The 17,634-nt window shown below is 37.0% G+C and overlaps 1 protein-coding gene across 6 annotated transcripts in view; it reads left to right on the forward strand.

The window, feature by feature from the left end:
- Positions 1 to 14,858, forward strand: part of nedd4l (neural precursor cell expressed, developmentally down-regulated 4-like, E3 ubiquitin protein ligase) — a 44,591-nt gene extending 29,733 nt beyond the window's left edge. For all 6 annotated transcript variants that reach the window (XM_023338062.1, XM_023338063.1, XM_023338065.1 and 3 more), the window contains 17 exons: positions 554 to 745; positions 3,213 to 3,410; positions 3,660 to 3,737; positions 6,406 to 6,460; positions 7,247 to 7,305; positions 7,473 to 7,538; positions 7,793 to 8,022; positions 8,708 to 8,829; positions 9,526 to 9,596; positions 9,920 to 10,015; positions 10,125 to 10,198; positions 10,303 to 10,363; positions 10,551 to 10,610; positions 10,763 to 10,870; positions 12,236 to 12,332; positions 12,727 to 12,799; positions 12,898 to 14,858. In XM_023338062.1, coding sequence (XP_023193830.1) covers positions 554 to 745; positions 3,213 to 3,410; positions 3,660 to 3,737; positions 6,406 to 6,460; positions 7,247 to 7,305; positions 7,473 to 7,538; positions 7,793 to 8,022; positions 8,708 to 8,829; positions 9,526 to 9,596; positions 9,920 to 10,015; positions 10,125 to 10,198; positions 10,303 to 10,363; positions 10,551 to 10,610; positions 10,763 to 10,870; positions 12,236 to 12,332; positions 12,727 to 12,799; positions 12,898 to 13,000 — 1,743 coding nt within the window. In that variant the 3' untranslated portion in view covers positions 13,001 to 14,858. The remainder of the gene's footprint in view (positions 1 to 553; positions 746 to 3,212; positions 3,411 to 3,659; positions 3,738 to 6,405; positions 6,461 to 7,246; positions 7,306 to 7,472; positions 7,539 to 7,792; positions 8,023 to 8,707; positions 8,830 to 9,525; positions 9,597 to 9,919; positions 10,016 to 10,124; positions 10,199 to 10,302; positions 10,364 to 10,550; positions 10,611 to 10,762; positions 10,871 to 12,235; positions 12,333 to 12,726; positions 12,800 to 12,897) is intronic.
- Positions 14,859 to 17,634: the final 2,776 nt, after the last annotated feature.

Consider the following 17,634-nt stretch of genomic DNA (forward strand, 5'->3'; position numbering starts at 1 on the left):
GTATTGGTCGGTCCTAGCATGGATGTGTAACTACTCTTTCCTCCCTTTCACCACCTCTGCTCTGTTTTTCTGTCTGAACTCACAGTGAGACTATTACTGAGGGACTCGATGTGCTTTTGCTGCTCACGTCTCTCTTTTTAATATCAACTTTTTCGAAAAAAAAAAAAATTACAACAAAGAAAAAAAGAAGCGATCACCTGTTTCATATATGTTCATCACTGCATTGACTCTTCCTTTTGTGAAAATCATTTGTTTGCTGATTTTACTCTAACAGAGAAGATGAAACATTTGTCTCCATTTCCTCATTGGAAAAGTTTTTGCTGTTTGTCTTTCTTTAGCAAGTCATAACTCATTCTTTCCTCTTGGGCCCAAATGACTCTTGTTTTTTGAGATTTTCAGAAACTCATTTCCTGAGTGTAAAGTTGGCACCCCAGACTACCCCAGTGCAGACAGGCGTGTTTAACAAGATGCTCCATGATTCATTCTGTCAGCCAACGTCTCTTGCTTTAATCCCAACCCCACTTAACCTCAGAAGTGCTGTTTTCACCAACAGCTGACTGAAGACGGAGCCAGCACCTCAGCAGCAGCAGCAGCAGTAGCATCAGGGCCTGCCTCAGCCCTGGTACCCTCTTCCACCCCTCCCTCCTCCTCTTCCAATGCTTCCAACCACCACCTCCATGAGCCCCAAGTCCGACGACCTCGTAGCCTCAGCTCTCCCACTGTCACCCTTTCCACTCCTTTGGAGGTGAGAATTAGAAACCTCTACTAACTTCTATCCTCCCAGTTCCCCCTTATCCTCCATTTAGCACCCCTGCTGTTTGTAGTTTGTACTACATCCTTTGTCCGATTTGACAGGACAAAGTATTCTCCTGCGGCAGCCTTTTTGCTATTTTGCTGTCATCTCTCTGAATCAAATCCTGACAATTGAGTTGTCTTGGTCTGTTCAATAGAAAATCTGAGCCCAGTTATTGCAATATGAGTAGGCCTGTCATAATGCATTTTGCTGGACAATAAATTGTTCCAGAAATTATTGTGAAAAATGATAATGTTGTTTTAAGTCCATTTTTAAGTGATATAAGGATATTGGCATAATAATGCAACTTTGCCATTTCAAAGGTTAATAAATTGTAATTTTGTAAAGAACACAGCAGTAGCACTGGAAGACATTTAAAAATAAAAAAAACTATATAAATAAATAACCAAAACAATAAAATATATATAAAAACCACACACAACCGAAATCATAAATTAAATAGATTATGTTTCTTTAAGCACAATCGGCCTTTAAAAACATTTACAGTCAGAATGAAAATTATCAAGCTCATTTTAATTTATCTTGTGATTAGTTGATTTATTGCTTATTGCAGCAGGCAGAAATATTTATCTGCATGTATCGGCAAACATGGCCTATATTTCAGGATTAAAAAAGCTCACCTCTTGGCATGAACACAGAAGTGACCATAGTTATATGATTGACATGACAGAAATGGAAGGGCACATTCCTGAATGTGATGAAGGGAATATGTGATCACACCACGAGAAGGTGATAGATCCCAACCATGAAGTTGATCTCATAATCAGTTTTAAGCCAGTAGATAGAACTAAACAGACCAAGCAATTCCTTATACATCTACACATTCTTGGTACTATGAATTAATATGTGAATTTATAAATGTAGAGGTCTAGTTGTGGAAAAGTAACCCTGACATGTATTACCTGTAAGACATCTAGACATACAACTTCTGACATAGCTGTAATAAAATACCAAATGCATTAATTTCTCAGAATGGCTGTTCTGAAAAAAAAACAACAAAAACAAACATTGATTTTTCATTAGTATTCACTGACATTATACTGAAACAGAAATTGATTTTGTGGGGTTTTAAACTTCTTTTCCTGGGGTGCTAATAAACATCTCTGACCTTTCATATCTAAATGTTAAACTTGCACTTATAGTGTCTTCATAAATCATGTTGCTGCTGATTCTTCACAAACTTGAGACAGGGATTATTGTTCATTGTTTTTTTTGTTTGTTTGTTTTTGAACATTTGAAATGGTCGATTGAGCTCTTAATGTTTTATATAGTAATAAAAACCCTAAATGTTTAAAGTTACTTTGTCCTGGTAACCATATATTCACAACAACATGCTCCTATGAATCCAGTTTTTTTTTAACTAGTTAAAGTTTGTTAATAATCAGTCGGCTCTCATGGTTAACGTGTGAACCACCAGATTCTTCAAGTAAACTATTTAAACTTCACCTTCATATTTTGACCTTTTTTAAAGCAAATTTGTCCAGATGACTTTTTATTTTTAGATATACAGTTTCTTATTAGTGCAGCTGAAGGGAAGAAATGTTCCTGTGATGAAGTTACTTTGAATATTATAAACTCATTATGCTTTGAGACCAGAAATGTCTAGGAAACATGCATAGCTAATTAACGTCAGCACACCTTTTTGCCCTCCACCGCTGTTAACAGTTTCACTCATTACTGAAAATCATCTCCTGCCAACCAGGGAGCAGACCCGGAAGAAAGTTTAATTAAAGTGTATGGCTAAAAATAAACTAGAGGAAATTAAAGGAAATAAAACACTCTGAGATTGGTGCAATTACAACTTAAAGTAAAGGTGATTTAATTAATTGAGCTTTTGTGTTCCTCTCCTATAAAAAAAAAAGAGAGAGTTTGTAACGTGTGTTCTCTTCTTTCTTTTGTTTTTGTTTTTTAAAATTTTAAGTCCATCTTTCTGTATTTCCTATAGAAATAACATGATGGACTTTCCCTGTTTTCTTTAAATTAAGTTGCATTGTATTGGAAACTGATCAAAGTGGATTTACTTGACACTTTTTCTATAATTATTGACAAGTCTGCAGTATTGGTAAAAACTGGCCTCCTTTATGTGAAATGGGACTGAAAAAAACCCCCACTCTGATATATTTATATGATGAGAAAAGTTCTTATTCACTTTTCAGGGTGTAAATGTGGTTATTTGAAAGTATGTTTGCTTTTTAAGCAGAATATGAAGGCAGTCTCTGTACAGAGTGTCCTGTTTGCTGCCTTAAAACATTCCTGTAGTTGTGTCAAAGTGTTAGTCATCTAATTCCATTGTCAGCTTAATGTCCTCCATTTCTGCTTTTATCAGTTGAGTGACTGATTTACGTAACTTTTTTTTTCCCCCCCGTTTTTTTTTTTTTTATTCTTTTTTTTCTCCCAGGGTGCCAACAATATCCAGGTGCGGAGGGCGGTGAAAGACACCCTCTCCAATCCGCAGTCTCCTCAGCTGTCTCCGTACAGCTCCCCAAAATCACAACACAAGACCCAGCAGAGCTTCTTGCCCCCGGGCTGGGAGATGAGGATAGCCCCTAATGGACGGCCTTTTTTCATCGACCACAACAGCAGAACCACCACCTGGGTGAGCTAACACACTGCTGCTTTTGTATATTGACATTTCTCTGACGGCTAAACATACAACAAAGGTTAGCTTTGTTCACAGTGACATCTAGTGGTGCAAAAGGCAATTAAAATATGACCGCTGCTTGAGAATCAAGCTTTTCTGATTTATTTGTTTCTGATTTTAGGTGTTTTGAATGTCTAATATTTTATCAAAGAAATTGATAGTGAGATATTAGTTTTCCCAAAAATGTTTTGCTCTTCTCCTCAGGAGGACCCCAGGTTGAAATATCCCGTCCATATGAGGAATAAGAACTCAATGGAACCTGGTGAACTTGGTCCTCTTCCTGTAAGTCCTGCCACAGACTGATATGTTTTTGGTCTTTCTGAGTTACAGCATCCGCTGCTTTTACTAGCACACTGGTTAAGTTTTGTAAAGTCTTGACTTAAAGTCTGTTTTTTTAAGAAGCATAATGCCAGACTGAACTTTTTATAGAAAAATCAAACTTTGAAGCAGATTTATATTTTTTTTTTTGTGAATAAAAACAGTCCGATAGATAGGCATAGTTTTCACAGACAAAATGTATGCCATCCCCCATGCATTTACAGTTTTACAACTTCCTTTTGTCACTCAGTTATTTCCTAAGAGATTAGGAAAGATTGAAAGAGGAGGTTCAAACTCTTCAGGCTGTCCAGAGTCAACTCTTATACACTCTTCTGTACAGCTTATGCGCTATGTAAGAGATGCATGTCTGAAAAAGCTAATGGTACTTTGTGCCTCAACAAGGTTTCTAACAACATTGTAAGAGAATGAGTTCTGCAGAATAACAGAACCTACACCTCTCTTATACTGGGCGAATATTAGTTTTTCACATATTCATCCTTTATTTTATGCCAAAGCTCAATTTTAGTATCACCTGACTGAAACATGTTTCCAGTGAAATTCCCAGTGGTCTTGCAAAAACCATGTTTCCGATTTTGATGGTTCTCCTGGCATTTCCTCTGAACAACTGCTTAGTTATGAAAGATAACTAATTCACTCAATCACTCTCACAATGTGGCACTTGGGTTAAGACTTTGAGTGGCCAATATTACAACAAAATCGCTACCCTTTTTTAGTTCATTTTTCATTTATTATGGAGACTTGGTGAAAGCTAATTTCTACGAAAAGCTGCGGAAAAGTTAATATGGGTCCTGGTTCTGCTTTGTCACAGTTCCAGTTGTTATAAAGGTTTTTGTAATTGCATGGACTGTAGAGGACAGTAATATAAAATTTTTTCATTGCCTTTCTTGGAGGTGCCACTTACTTTGAAAATGGTGATTTTTGTAACGATGATAATTTGGAAAAATTTATTTCTCCAAATGTAATATATTTAAATTTTTTATTATTACTTTTTTGAGTGATGTGAATGTATCTTAAGTGTGGCATCAGTACAAGTCTTTATAAGGGGGACAATAACTGTACAAGGTGTTGTATAAAACTTTTGTTACGCTACATTTTTTTGTCCAACCTAAAAGTTGATTGAAAATCAATAACTTGGAATCGATCATTTTTTAAAAGACATTTTTACTGTTTTATTTAGCCCATTGTCATGGTCTATGTTTGAATTTAGAAATACCAATGTGGACTGGATATGGTAGAAGCCATTAACACAGATTTGTGTACGTACCTGGTCAGAAACTTTGCAGTGCATAGAAACCCAGCTGTGATCTGTCAAGGTTCTTTTGAGTATCCTGCGGTTTACGTATTGTATTGCTCTTTGTAAAACCTTAAAACCAGCTTGCCACCATTCATTTGGGTTGATGGATAAAGGTTACTTAAGGCTACTGATGTTAATAAATGAAGAGTTTATAAGTTTGTATATCTCACAGGCTTTTTATGGTGTGTGCATGCGTGTGTGTGTGTTTTCTTTCTCTTTCCTTATTCTCTTCTTTCCATTCTGATGGATCTAATGTTTCTTCTGCACCTGGCCGTATGTGTTTGGCAGAACCTACCAGAGGAGGTTGGTTGATGCCTTCCTCCCCTCTGCCTGCCTACCTACCTGTCTGATCAATCACCTGCAGACAGCCTTGCAGATTTTTCTTTGTTTTTCCCTGGTTCTTTCTCTTCTTTTTTCTCTCATGGCCGGCATGGATGGATTGTGCCTCTCCTATCCTTTCAGTATTTTAGTATTTATACCCCCACTTTGTCTTTTTCTGTCAGCGACATCCCTGCACCACCACTACACTTGTTTTTTTTCTTTTAAACAATAAGTTTAGAGCTCCAAAATTAATCATTATCCGGGGATTTGCTCCATGTTTGTTACCCTGTATTGGCATTCGGGGCACAATTACACACGTCTTTAAAGAGGAAAAAGGCAAGATTCTTGAGGGAAATTGCAAACAGACGAGCTGATTAGAGAAGAAAGGAAAGTGAAAAAAGGCAAGAACTTTTGAGAGCAGAAATAAAAATGTGCTTTTAAGGAACAGGCTAGTGTGCTGCATGTGTTAACAGCTTTTGTTTGGCCCCCACTCATGTAGCAGCAGCAGTATTAGGAAAAACAAAAACATGCATCCCGTAGCAACACCCTGATCAACTGTGTTCCTTTCTCCTGTCATTGCTTTAAATCTACTCTAACTGTTTGACTGCCTGATCGCTGGTTGTCTTATGAGTGTGTCTGGCCCAGGACTCCGTACACCGAGTGCTCACCGTGTCAGTGGTGGTACGCTGGCTTGTAACAGTTTTGATGAGTTAAATTTATGTTGTGGTCAAACCCTTGCCCTGCCTTGCTGACACGTCTGACTCAAATAGGGCAGGAAATCCTTTTATTTCTCTTGCTGTGTGTCTGATTGAGCTTGCCTCACCTGCAGTGCTGTAATCTCAATGTTTTGACCTTTTTGACCATCTGGCCAGCTCAATTCGAACAACAATCAAGAAGGAAAAATAAATGGATGAATTAAAATGACTATTTGAGCTTGTGTAATGATGTCCTCTAATAATCGCGTCACTCATTTTCCACCTCTCGCTTCTTTTCCAGCCCGGATGGGAGGAAAGAGTTCACACAGACGGACGCACTTTCTACATCGACCACAGTAAGATTATTATCACTATTTTATTTTCTCATTTTTTAAATTCTTTTCCACAATTGTTTTGTCTTTGGGTCATCAAATATACCCGAGGTACATTTTGAACAAAATCTGAAAAATTGCATTTGTATTATACCACCTTTACTTAAATATCGAAAAAAAAAACAAACCAATTCTCTTCCAGTTATGCCTCTGCAGAAATAAAGTCCATCTTTGTATAATTTCAGTTTAAATACATTTGTTCTCTGAAGGCCTCAAGTATTTGTTAGAGAACATTAGTGAGCAAACGGCATCATAAAAATCAAGGAGAAAGTTGATACAGAAATGAGATAGAAACATCCATTGGCAGGAATCTGGTAAGAGTGGCAAGAAGAAATCAGTCGTTGACAAAAAGCCACAAACAACAAATATTTGGAATATGAGACCAAATTTGAGTTCCATTTCTAACTTCACTCAGTTTTTCACTAAGAGAATTTCTTCACCATGACCGTAGTTGGGTCATGCTGGGTCGATTCCCATAGCGAAACATCTCACTCTGTTATCAAAGGACCAGGGATTATTCTAAGTAGCACATAATTTTTCGTCCTATGTACAAAACACTATCTGAACACCTCTCCCTGAACACACCACACCCATGACGGGTGGTGGTGCATCATGTTGTGGGAATACTTTTTAATTAAGGAGGTATAAATACTCTGGCTAGACATGGGAAGGAAGTCGTGGGAGTTTTATTTGCTCCGTCTTAAGTCTGAACCGATATTTCAAAAAAATATTCCTGCCTATTTCACCCAGATACAAAGACCACTCAGTGGGAGGACCCCCGTTTACAGAGTCCAGCTATCACGGGACCTGTGAGTCACTTTGCATCTTTCAAATCTTCTTGCTCATAGAGCACAACAGTGTCCACTTATGATGGATTGCAGATTTATCTGACTCACTATTTTCAGCCTCATCAGAGACGAATCGTTTTATCTGTAAGTCAGTTCTTAGACTTTTTTTGTTGTTATTTTCTTTGCAGGCTGTTCCCTACTCCAGAGAGTTCAAGCAGAAATATGACTACTTCAGGAAAAAATTAAAGAAACCGGTAATAAGAGAGTCCTATCCTTGTCTTTGGTGTCTTGCAGAAGTTGAGTAGAATGGATATAAATTTAGTCCAAACCCTATAAACTTCTATTTGCTTAAGAAGCTCCTTTTATAAGAATAGACTGGCTTCCATTTCTAAGTTCTACCTAGGTTTTAAAAGTTATGGTTCCTAATGCCATACCCATACTATTATTTCAAAAAGCCTTCATTCTTTCTGTTGACAGTAGAGACATTGGCTCTTTTGTGCTTTTCCAGGCGGATATTCCCAACCGCTTTGAGATGAAGCTGCACAGGAACAACATCTTTGAGGAGTCCTACCGTCGAATCATGTCCCTGAAGAGGCCAGATGTTCTAAAAGCACGATTATGGATTGAGTTTGAATCAGAGAAAGGATTGGACTACGGTGGCGTGGCCAGAGAGTGGTTCTTCCTCCTGTCTAAGGAGATGTTCAATCCCTACTACGGCCTGTTCGAGTACTCTGCCACGTAAGCCTCTTCTTGTTTGTGTCGACCAGTTCTATTAAGAAACCCCGTCAACTCCTAATGACAACACGACTCACAGGATACAGTGTTGTGTAAAGCTGCAATAGGACCATAGTGGGATTAAAAATAACCTCCTTTTCTCATGCGTTTGGGAGACGAGGTGTACTAATACTCCCTGCTGTTCTTTCTTTCCAGCCCATGAGACCTGGGAACGCTTCCTTAAACTATGATTAACCTTTCCTCGTATTCAAAAAGCCATCCTGAAGCAAATGTTTCCCACAAACAAGATCATAAAAGTGCCATATGTTCTGTTCCTTTTCTTGGCACCATCACCACCATGCAATGACGCAGCTCTGCTGTTTTGTTCGCAAGTGCAGTTGAATAACAAAGAGGCTGTAAAAACCAACTGTTCTTGGAAAATAAAAGTGTAATCAAACATTGAGGCTCTAAATTAAGCGTTTTAGTTGCTTATCGAATCTTCTTTCATGCCTGAGTTTTAATATCAACTGAGAGCAAACAGAAAGGAGTTTTTCTGTGAGCAGTTGTTAGATAAACCCAATAATTTGTCTCTTCTCTAGCCAGTGAGAAGTTAATATGAAAATGTAGTTATGTCATCCTGTTTGTTTTATTGATATGATTTTAAAAACTTGTATAAATATGTATTTTTTTCCCTCTTGTCTTTGATCAGGGACAATTACACTCTCCAAATCAATCCTAATTCTGGCCTCTGCAATGAGGATCATCTTTCCTATTTCAAGTTCATCGGACGTGTGGCAGGAATGGCTGTGTTTCATGGAAAACTCCTGGATGGTAGTTATTCTATAGTCTCTTCATGATCTAATTTCCCTATTCAGTTGTTTTTATCACTGACACAGAAGCAAGTTAAAATTAGAAAATGGCCTACCCTGGATGCCAAATTGAAACCTTACTAAAATGGTCATATTCAACAAGATAAAAATCACTGAAAGGTTCATAAGTTGCAGTAATTTAGTTCTCGCATTTTATGAAACCTATACAATCTGATGTCTTAAAGTCTTTTTTTTCTGTTAATTATAAGAACTTTCCACTTACAGCTAATGAAATGAGGCATTAGAGTATTACATCAGAACATGTTTAAAAACACATTTTTGAAAAAGCAATATGGGCTCATTCAAAAGTAGACCATTTTGTCTGTGCTGATTAACATACTTCTGGAAGAATGGTCAAAAATCCTTCCACAAAGAGTTTATGCTGTTATATCTGCTAAAGGGAGTGAGCCAACGTGACGTCACACCCTTTAGATCCGTTTCGTGTTGCGGATGATTGATTGCTTTACTGTGTTTTAATGTGGCTACAGAACATTATGTGGTGACAAGCTTGTCTCATAAACTTATAAAAGGGCTTGCAAAATCCAAAAACCTTTGCTCTGAACATCATAAATTTTAATGAGTAGTGTTTCAGCTACTTTCTGAAAAATAATGTGCATGGCCTATGATGAAAATTAAACATTTTCTTTTGTCTTTGCAGGTTTTTTCATACGTCCATTTTACAAGATGATGCTGGGGAAACAGATATCGCTTAAAGACATGGAGTCTGTGGTAAGATGTATTTTTTTTCTTTCTAAAATCTGGGTAATTAATCAACTCTCCAATTTTGAGTAAAACTACTTAATTATGACAATGTAATTAAGTACAGAAATTAAGTGCTATTAAAAAAGTTTGATACTTTTTGTACACTTGAACATGGTAAAAAAAAAAACCAGATGATCAATATGTTTAAAATCATTAGTATTATTTGTTCTTATCATTACTATAAATCTGGCACAATTGATTTGTTGCATTCAAAGAAAATATTATTTGATATTTGAGCTAATAAATGAAATTTAGTTAAAAGCCCAACACGTATGCCTGTTTCCCCACAGGACAGCGAATACTATAACTCCCTAAAGTGGATTCTGGAAAATGATCCCACAGAACTTGACCTCAGGTTTTGTATTGATGAGGACAACTTTGGACAGGTGAGCCGATACCTGATACCATTTTTATGTGTTATTGTTCTGAATACCATCATTGTAGATAAACGATCAGGGTTGTTTTAGCTTTCATCTTATTTTTGTTATTCCTCAGACATATCAGGTTGACCTGAAGCCCAGCGGTTCAGACATGGTGGTCACCAATGAGAATAAGAAAGAATACATTGAGTGAGTTCTTTTTCTTGTTTTCTTATAAGACACCAGCTTTTAAAGTTAGTATCTCCACTGTTTCTTTTTTTTCTAACACATTTTAAATGTCTTCCATCTGTCAGCTTGGTCATCCAGTGGAGGTTTGTCAACCGGGTCCAGAAGCAGATGAACGCCTTCCTGGAGGTATTTTTTGTGTAGTGATTATAAAGTTCCACATGGGGGCAGTGTAGCTGTTTCCTTTTTGTTTTTTTTGTTTTTTTGCATAGGACATGATATAAACTGTATTACTCATTTTGATCTGATTTTGTTACCTTTTTAAAATATTAGTTTTGGTTTGATTGTCTTGTAACTGATTTTGTTTAATTTTCAGGGATTCACTGAGCTCATTCCAATAGATTTGATCAAGATCTTTGATGAAAATGAACTAGAGGTACGGACATCTTCAAAACTTAACATTCGTGGTTTTTCATTTTGTTTTATTTTATGTTTGAGCAACACCCTGGTAATTGTCAGTAAGCTTTAGATATAGTGCTTTCCTGCCTTTAAATCTCTTTTTTCCCTCCCTCTCTTGTTCCTGTGAAGCTGCTCATGTGCGGCTTGGGCGACGTCGACGTTAACGACTGGAGACAACACACAGTTTACAAGAACGGCTACTGTCCCAACCATCCAGTGATCCAGTGGTTCTGGAAGGTTTGTTAGACTCCCAGAGGTGGACAGAACGTCACATACTAAAAACAAACAAAAGCAAAAAAATTTCCATAAAGAAATAGTTACTCGTTTAAAAAAAAAAAATCTAATAATTTTATTTGACATACTACATTTATTGAAAGATACCAGAACACAAAGATAAACAGATATTTGATGGAAACATTTTTTTTAGTCAGTACCAGATAACAAATCTGTCGATTCTGACTGGATTTAACTGAACTACATTTTTATTTGAATATATTTGGAGATAGTTAGGCTATATTTACTATGCTTTGATTAGATTTTTAGCATTATACTCTTGAGATGAGTGAGTTATACACTACCAGAAAGCCGCTGAACCAACAGCTGTATTGAAAGCAGAAAAGGGTTTTAATATGTCTTGCTAACATAACCAAGAGTTGCCATGAAATATATATTTTCTTCAAATTTGGCTATTTTTTTGCATTTTTAATCATGTTGAAATCGGTCCTCTGAGGTTTTATTTTATTTTCCTTTAGGTGGCTTGGAAAAAAAGATTTTCTGTTTGGGAGTTTAGTCAATGTTTTCCTACTTAATTCTGACCTATGACTCTTTTAGTCATACAAAGTTACTGAACATAACTGATGAAAAGTCCCGTTTTGCCAGTAGGATACAGAGTTATGATCACTTAGACCAACAGACAAAAAACTAACTGGGATGATGGTCGCTAGTTTTTCTGAACCCACAGTGAATTGGGTCTATCCTGCCTTAAGATGCCATTTTACTCTATTTTCCTTTTCATCTAAACATTTATCTGGTTTCCCTTGAATACTGTTTCACACAGTCTCCCAGTGTTTTTTGCAAAAAGGTTAGTACTGAGGATGAGTATGAAAATGAAGCTGGTTCCACTCGTGTTCCTGTGTGTTCGGCCTGCCAGATCAAAGTCTGTTTGGAAGAGCAGGCTTGTTTACTCTGATGAAACATCCTGAAGTATTACATGCCCCAGATATTATCTTAACATACTCGCACACATCAAACACTTTTCTGTTTGATTTTGTTCTGTTGCTTTTTGGTTTTCGCAAGGACACTTTGACATCATTTAATATCCTAGGCCTTGTGCATCAAAAACACTCGCTAGTCTTGACTTAAACTTCAAGTCAAGAAGTTTAAGTCTTGAATTGAAGACGTAAACTTCAAGTTTAAGTCTACAGTCACACACACAATTTGTGTGTGGGATTGTTATTCTCACACAAATAACAATCCTGAACCTTGTGGATTTAGTGAGTGAATTTACATATGTCAATAATAAATACTGTAAAATGTAATCTGTAATAATAAAATCTGTAAAATGTCTGTCATTGAGAGAGTTTTCGTGTCCTCTCTCATTAGGTTGTCCTGTTGATGGACGCTGAGAAGAGAATCCGACTCCTCCAGTTTGTTACGGGAACGTCGCGAGTGCCGATGAATGGCTTTGCTGAACTTTATGGTAATGTGTTCTCATAAGATAATTTCGGTTTTTATTTATTTATTTCATTCAAAGGTTATTTTGAAACTCTAGTAGCCATTTTGGATGTCTGAAACGACTGTCAGACTTTTCATTTGTAGCCTAACAATCCCACTTATGTCACTGCAAAAAATATGTCATTTACTTACCAGTACAAAATTCAGCAAAGAAATTTTAGAAAAATATGAAAGTTTTATAATGATAAATATTTGGCTAAAACTTTGTGGTAGAAAAAAACTTATTGTCTAATTTGGTTTACTCATTTTAATATAATAAATGCAGGTTACTGTGTCTATTTCAATATATTTATAAAACAAACGCAAATATTTTGTCAACATTTTGCCTTTTTGAGGATGTTCATTTTCTTTCGCTTTAGGTTCTAATGGCCCTCAGCTGTTTACAATTGAGCAGTGGGGAACACCAGATAAGCTACCAAGAGCTCATACTTGGTACCCCGCCTCCTCACATAACAAGTTGAAGAATTTTATTTTATTTATTAATATTTTTACCGTAAATCTATCGTTTTTTCCCCCTTTCTTCTTCTCAGTTTTAACCGCTTGGATCTGCCCAGCTACGAATCCTTCGAGGACCTGAGAGAGAAGCTCCTCATGGCGGTGGAGAACGCTCAAGGCTTCGAGGGAGTCGACTAAAGCGCCCCCTTCTGACTCTATCCAGCAACAACCAATAGCAAAGAAATGAAACCAGCTGCGTGTAGCAGTTTTTGTGCGAGCATGTTGTACTGTATCGCCTGACCGTGAGCCGTCTCCACTGCATGGTGGTTTAAAGACTGTACAGCAACTTGTCGAGCCAATATGCCTACGTGTTTCTATCTTTACAATGCGGAATGGGTCACTCCTTTTCTTTTTTTAGATGCTGGGGAGAGAAAAGGGAGCGTTGCACTGCCTCGGTTCTGAGATGTCTTATTTGCGAGCTTGATCGACGGAAAAAAAAACAAAAAAAAACGCAGCAGGATTCCCAGAGTCCAGCATTTCTTCCCCTCTTCCCCCATCCTATGAATATCTACAGTGCCGGAAAAGATGCATTTCAGTAGCTCTACTATAGCACAGTGTTTGAGCCCCTTTTGTTGGAGAGCTCTTAGCATGGCCTTAATCTGGCTCCCATATGCACTACTTCTCCTAAGAAGCTGCAAAGGCACTACAATCTTAGATCTTATTCAAATATTTAACCCAACACCAGGTTACCTTAGGAATGCTAGCCAGTCACATTTCAGGAAATCAGACACACCCCTCCGTAGAGCCTTGTCTGGGTCGTGATCAGATAGCGCTGCTGCAGCCTTTATAAAATAAACATTTCTTTTTTTTAAAGTCACTAATGAAGATTGAATAAGACTACATGACATAAGCCCCACTATGATTTCCCTTGTTTTTTTTGTTTGTTTGTTTTTTTAAATATATATACATAATTTAGTGGTCACGCAACAGAATTTCTTTTACTAATCCTTTGTAACTGACAGGAAAATATGGTATGTATTTGTACTGATGAACAATGTTCTTTGCTATTTCAAAAACCGCGTATGACATGATGTTTGAAGTTCAGGTCTGGTTCGTTCTGGGGGCGAGAAGAGTCCATATCATTTGTTACGGTGATGGCAAATGTGTTTGGGAAAAACAAAACAAAACAAAAAAAAAACGTTTTTACTGTAGTGCTTTAAAAGCAGCATGAAACTGTGCGTTGTGTTTGCTTTTGACTACGTACTAACTTTGGAAATGCAACCGCTCTCGAGGTCATGAAGGGAAATGTCAAATTGTGGCAAGTTTCTGTGATTAACTTAATGCTCCTCATGTCTGTTGCTGTTCATAATGCTGTAAAATTGTTCTTTTTTTTTTTTTTTAGTTCTTTTTTTTGTCCGGGGGGAGGAGTGCATTTTAAGTTCTTCATGAGATATAAATATGTATGTATTACATTTAACAGAAGTATTACTGATCAACACTAAAATGAAGCCGCGTGTGAGTGAATGTTGGTGTGAAAAGCTGTGATTACCGCTGAATATAAAGCAGCACGTTTCTTACAAAGACAAATGTTTTTCCTATTTTCTTTTTTTTTTATATTCTCTTCCTTGTCTCTGTTTTTTCTAACACAACTGAACCTAAAGGGCACTTTATAGATCACTCTGAGGTCATGTCGCCTGATTTATGTCTTTTTTTTTTTTTTCATTTACTTGAATGTGGTTCTTTCCTTTCAGAGCACTTACTGGTGCAATATAAATACTCTGTAAATTTGGGCTGCTGCTACGGTAGAAACAGAAGTGAACAAGACACTTCATTTTCTTAAGTTCATATCCTGTTTTGAGCTGTTGTTTGATATTTTCCTCTCGTACGTTTCTTACCCCGGTGATCTCAATTCTGACTGACTTGTTTTTTTTTTTTTTTTTTTAAATCAGGTTTTCTTTTTTTAATGGATGCTGAGAAATATAATTTTTGTTGATGATTCCACTACTTTCTGCAATTCTGTGGTTCATTTAACTTTAAATAAAAATGACACTTCTTATACTGTCTCATCTAATTAATTAATTGCAGTATCCTCTTTCTTGGACAAGAACTTTTAATTCTTTCCAGATTTTTTATCGCTCTTCATGCTCCTCTTTGTCTCCTCCCAAACCAGGTTTGATGTGTTTGGGATCATTGTTCTGCTGCTAACCACTAAAAAAAAAATCTGCTCCAAAACGAACACCTTCAAGATCGCTGCTGCCTTCTGGGAATGGTTTTATAATCAGACAGGATCGAGTCATGTGACCTCAGAGGCATTGTTGGGTAGTGACTAACCACATTTACTTGAGGAACCTTTTTGAAAAAATTTACTCTGGTAAATCCTGTGCTGTACCTTTTACTTGAATATTTATGAAGTATTTCTACTCTTACTTGAATACAATTTTTGGATACTTTACTAGCTTCTGCTCAGAGGCAATAAGTATGTTTGAAGGAGTTAAAGTGAGGCTTTCAAACCAAAGCCTCTTTATATCTGAAGCATGGTGGTGGCAGCATTATGCTCTTAAGACTATTTTTCTGCATTGCACTCTCTGGATGGGGTTTTTAAGTTAATACATTCCTGTGTATGTATACATACAGAGCTGCTCATTTGTTTTATTATTAAAAGTACTTGATGTTTTTCAATCTGGAAAGGGTTACAAAGCCATTTGTAAGCGTCTGGGGCCTGACAAAGAGTATCCACAAATGGAGAAAAAACTTTTTAAACTGGAGTGGCCAGACAAATAGAATTACTCCAAGAGTACGTTAGACACTTTCAGAGCCTTTTGTCCCCGCCGCCTGTGGATAGTGTGACCTGCCGGCCTCGCCGTCGCTCTTTGCAATCTACATTCACGGGCACGTGGTTCGGTGTGGTGAAGGGACCTCAGTTCATTCACACAGGCAATCTGAGAGTTATCAGCTCCAAGGACGAGCAAATAAAAGCCACCCGGCCTCTCTGGGGACATTTTATCAAGCACTGCTATACCCTCCATCTGGTCACAAACAAATCAAGCGCCAACATCTTAGACCTGAAGTATTTCAACTTCTTAAAACAAAGAGTTAAAATACTTTTTGTTAATCGATAGGAGCTTCCATGTAAATGGGTGGATGTTGCTTCATGGCTGTGTCAAATAGTGACCTCAAACACTGAAGCTCATATTAGCTGATAATCTTAATAATGATGATGTTTTTAATTTGCAACATCCCATAAGCCTTTAATTAAGCCATTTCTGGATAAAGATTTTATGGCCAGACAATCATTATGTTCAGAAGTAAGTTTTGGAGAGTCAAACCTAAGAACACTACATATTATGAAGCATGGTGGTGGCAGCATCATGGTTTGGGCCTGTTTAGTTACCAGAAGTAACATGTATTTCATAGAGTATCAAAGTTACTTACTTACTTTGAAATGACAAAAGTTACTTTTATCGCTAAATGCCACAAGATTTCAAATGTTCAGTTTAAGGTTTAGAGAAAAGGATGAATTGACAATGTGGTTAAAATGTTTGTTGAAGTTGTTTGAGTTACATAATTTAATGTTACAGTTAAAAGATTGATGTCTAAAATTGATTTAAAAAAACTGAGCCACTAAATAGAGAAAAAAGTGCAAGAATGAATGAAAAACATGTTCATAAACAATTCTTAAAGTTAGACTGTGAATATGTGACGTATAGTTGTTAGTTCTCTATATGTTCCAACTTTGAACAGTTTTAGCCCTTTGTTCTTTGCTAAACAGTTCAAACTCAAACTAAATTGTCTAGGACTCGCAATTTTCAGGTCTCCACTGGTTATTAAAATCACGTCTGGGATTTGACTGGGCCATTCTACCACACTGATGCTTTCATTCCACTGTAGCCAACGTTTTGACGACCTAAAAGGTGAATCTTTATCACAGTCTTGACAAGTTTTCTTTAATGGTTGTTCAGCTCTATTGATGTTGCCAACCTGGTAGTGAGGGTGATGTACAAAGCTTTTAACCAGAGCACCCTCTTCACCATCTGTCCCAGATGGCTTGTGAAAAACTGACAGCTGGATATCTTATGGAGTTTCTTTTTCTTCCTCTTCCATTTTGGCCAGATTTATGGATTGCACAACTAATAGTTGCCCGGTCAACAGATTCAGACCTTTGGATCTCTACAGCTTGCAGCTCCGATTAACGCTATCATTGCGCGGCCGGCCAGTTTAGGCGGACCACCATTTTTTAATAGATTTAGAGTTTCTCCATTTTCAGATGATGGCTTGAACATCATCTTTGTTTTTTATATTGTAAACCTACTTTTCCAAAATGTTCTCACGTACCTGTCTGTTTTGTTCCTTGGCCTTCATGATGCTTTTTGTTCACCAATATTCTGTGAATCCAGAGCATCTGGATTCATAATGATGTTAAATTACACATTACAGCACCTGGTTCCAATATGTTTCATTTAAGGGCCTCAGAGAAAAGGGAGCTCAATACAAATTCACACTTCTCAGATTGCTAAGTGGGATAAAATATGAGAAATATTACTGTGGTTTATCTGTTACCTTTCACTTTACTGTGCTGTTTTGTGTTTGTTGCTCACATATACATTTCCAATAAACTTCCTTAAAGTTTGTGGTTGTGACGTGACAAAATGTGAAAAAAAAATTTGGAAAGCGCTGTTCGTAAAGCTTCTTCATGCTGTTCACTTCCTGTTATCAGGATTTAAACACTGACACATTCTGGCTTTTAACATTTCCCCCTCACCCAGCAAACATGTATCTAATCCGATACTCTGCCTGTTAGCAGTTTGATGGCTGCATGTTTCACAATGCATTTA

This window comes from Xiphophorus maculatus, chromosome 8 (genome assembly GCF_002775205.1).
Source record: "Xiphophorus maculatus strain JP 163 A chromosome 8, X_maculatus-5.0-male, whole genome shotgun sequence".
NCBI classification, from domain to species: Eukaryota; Metazoa; Chordata; class Actinopteri; order Cyprinodontiformes; family Poeciliidae; genus Xiphophorus; species Xiphophorus maculatus.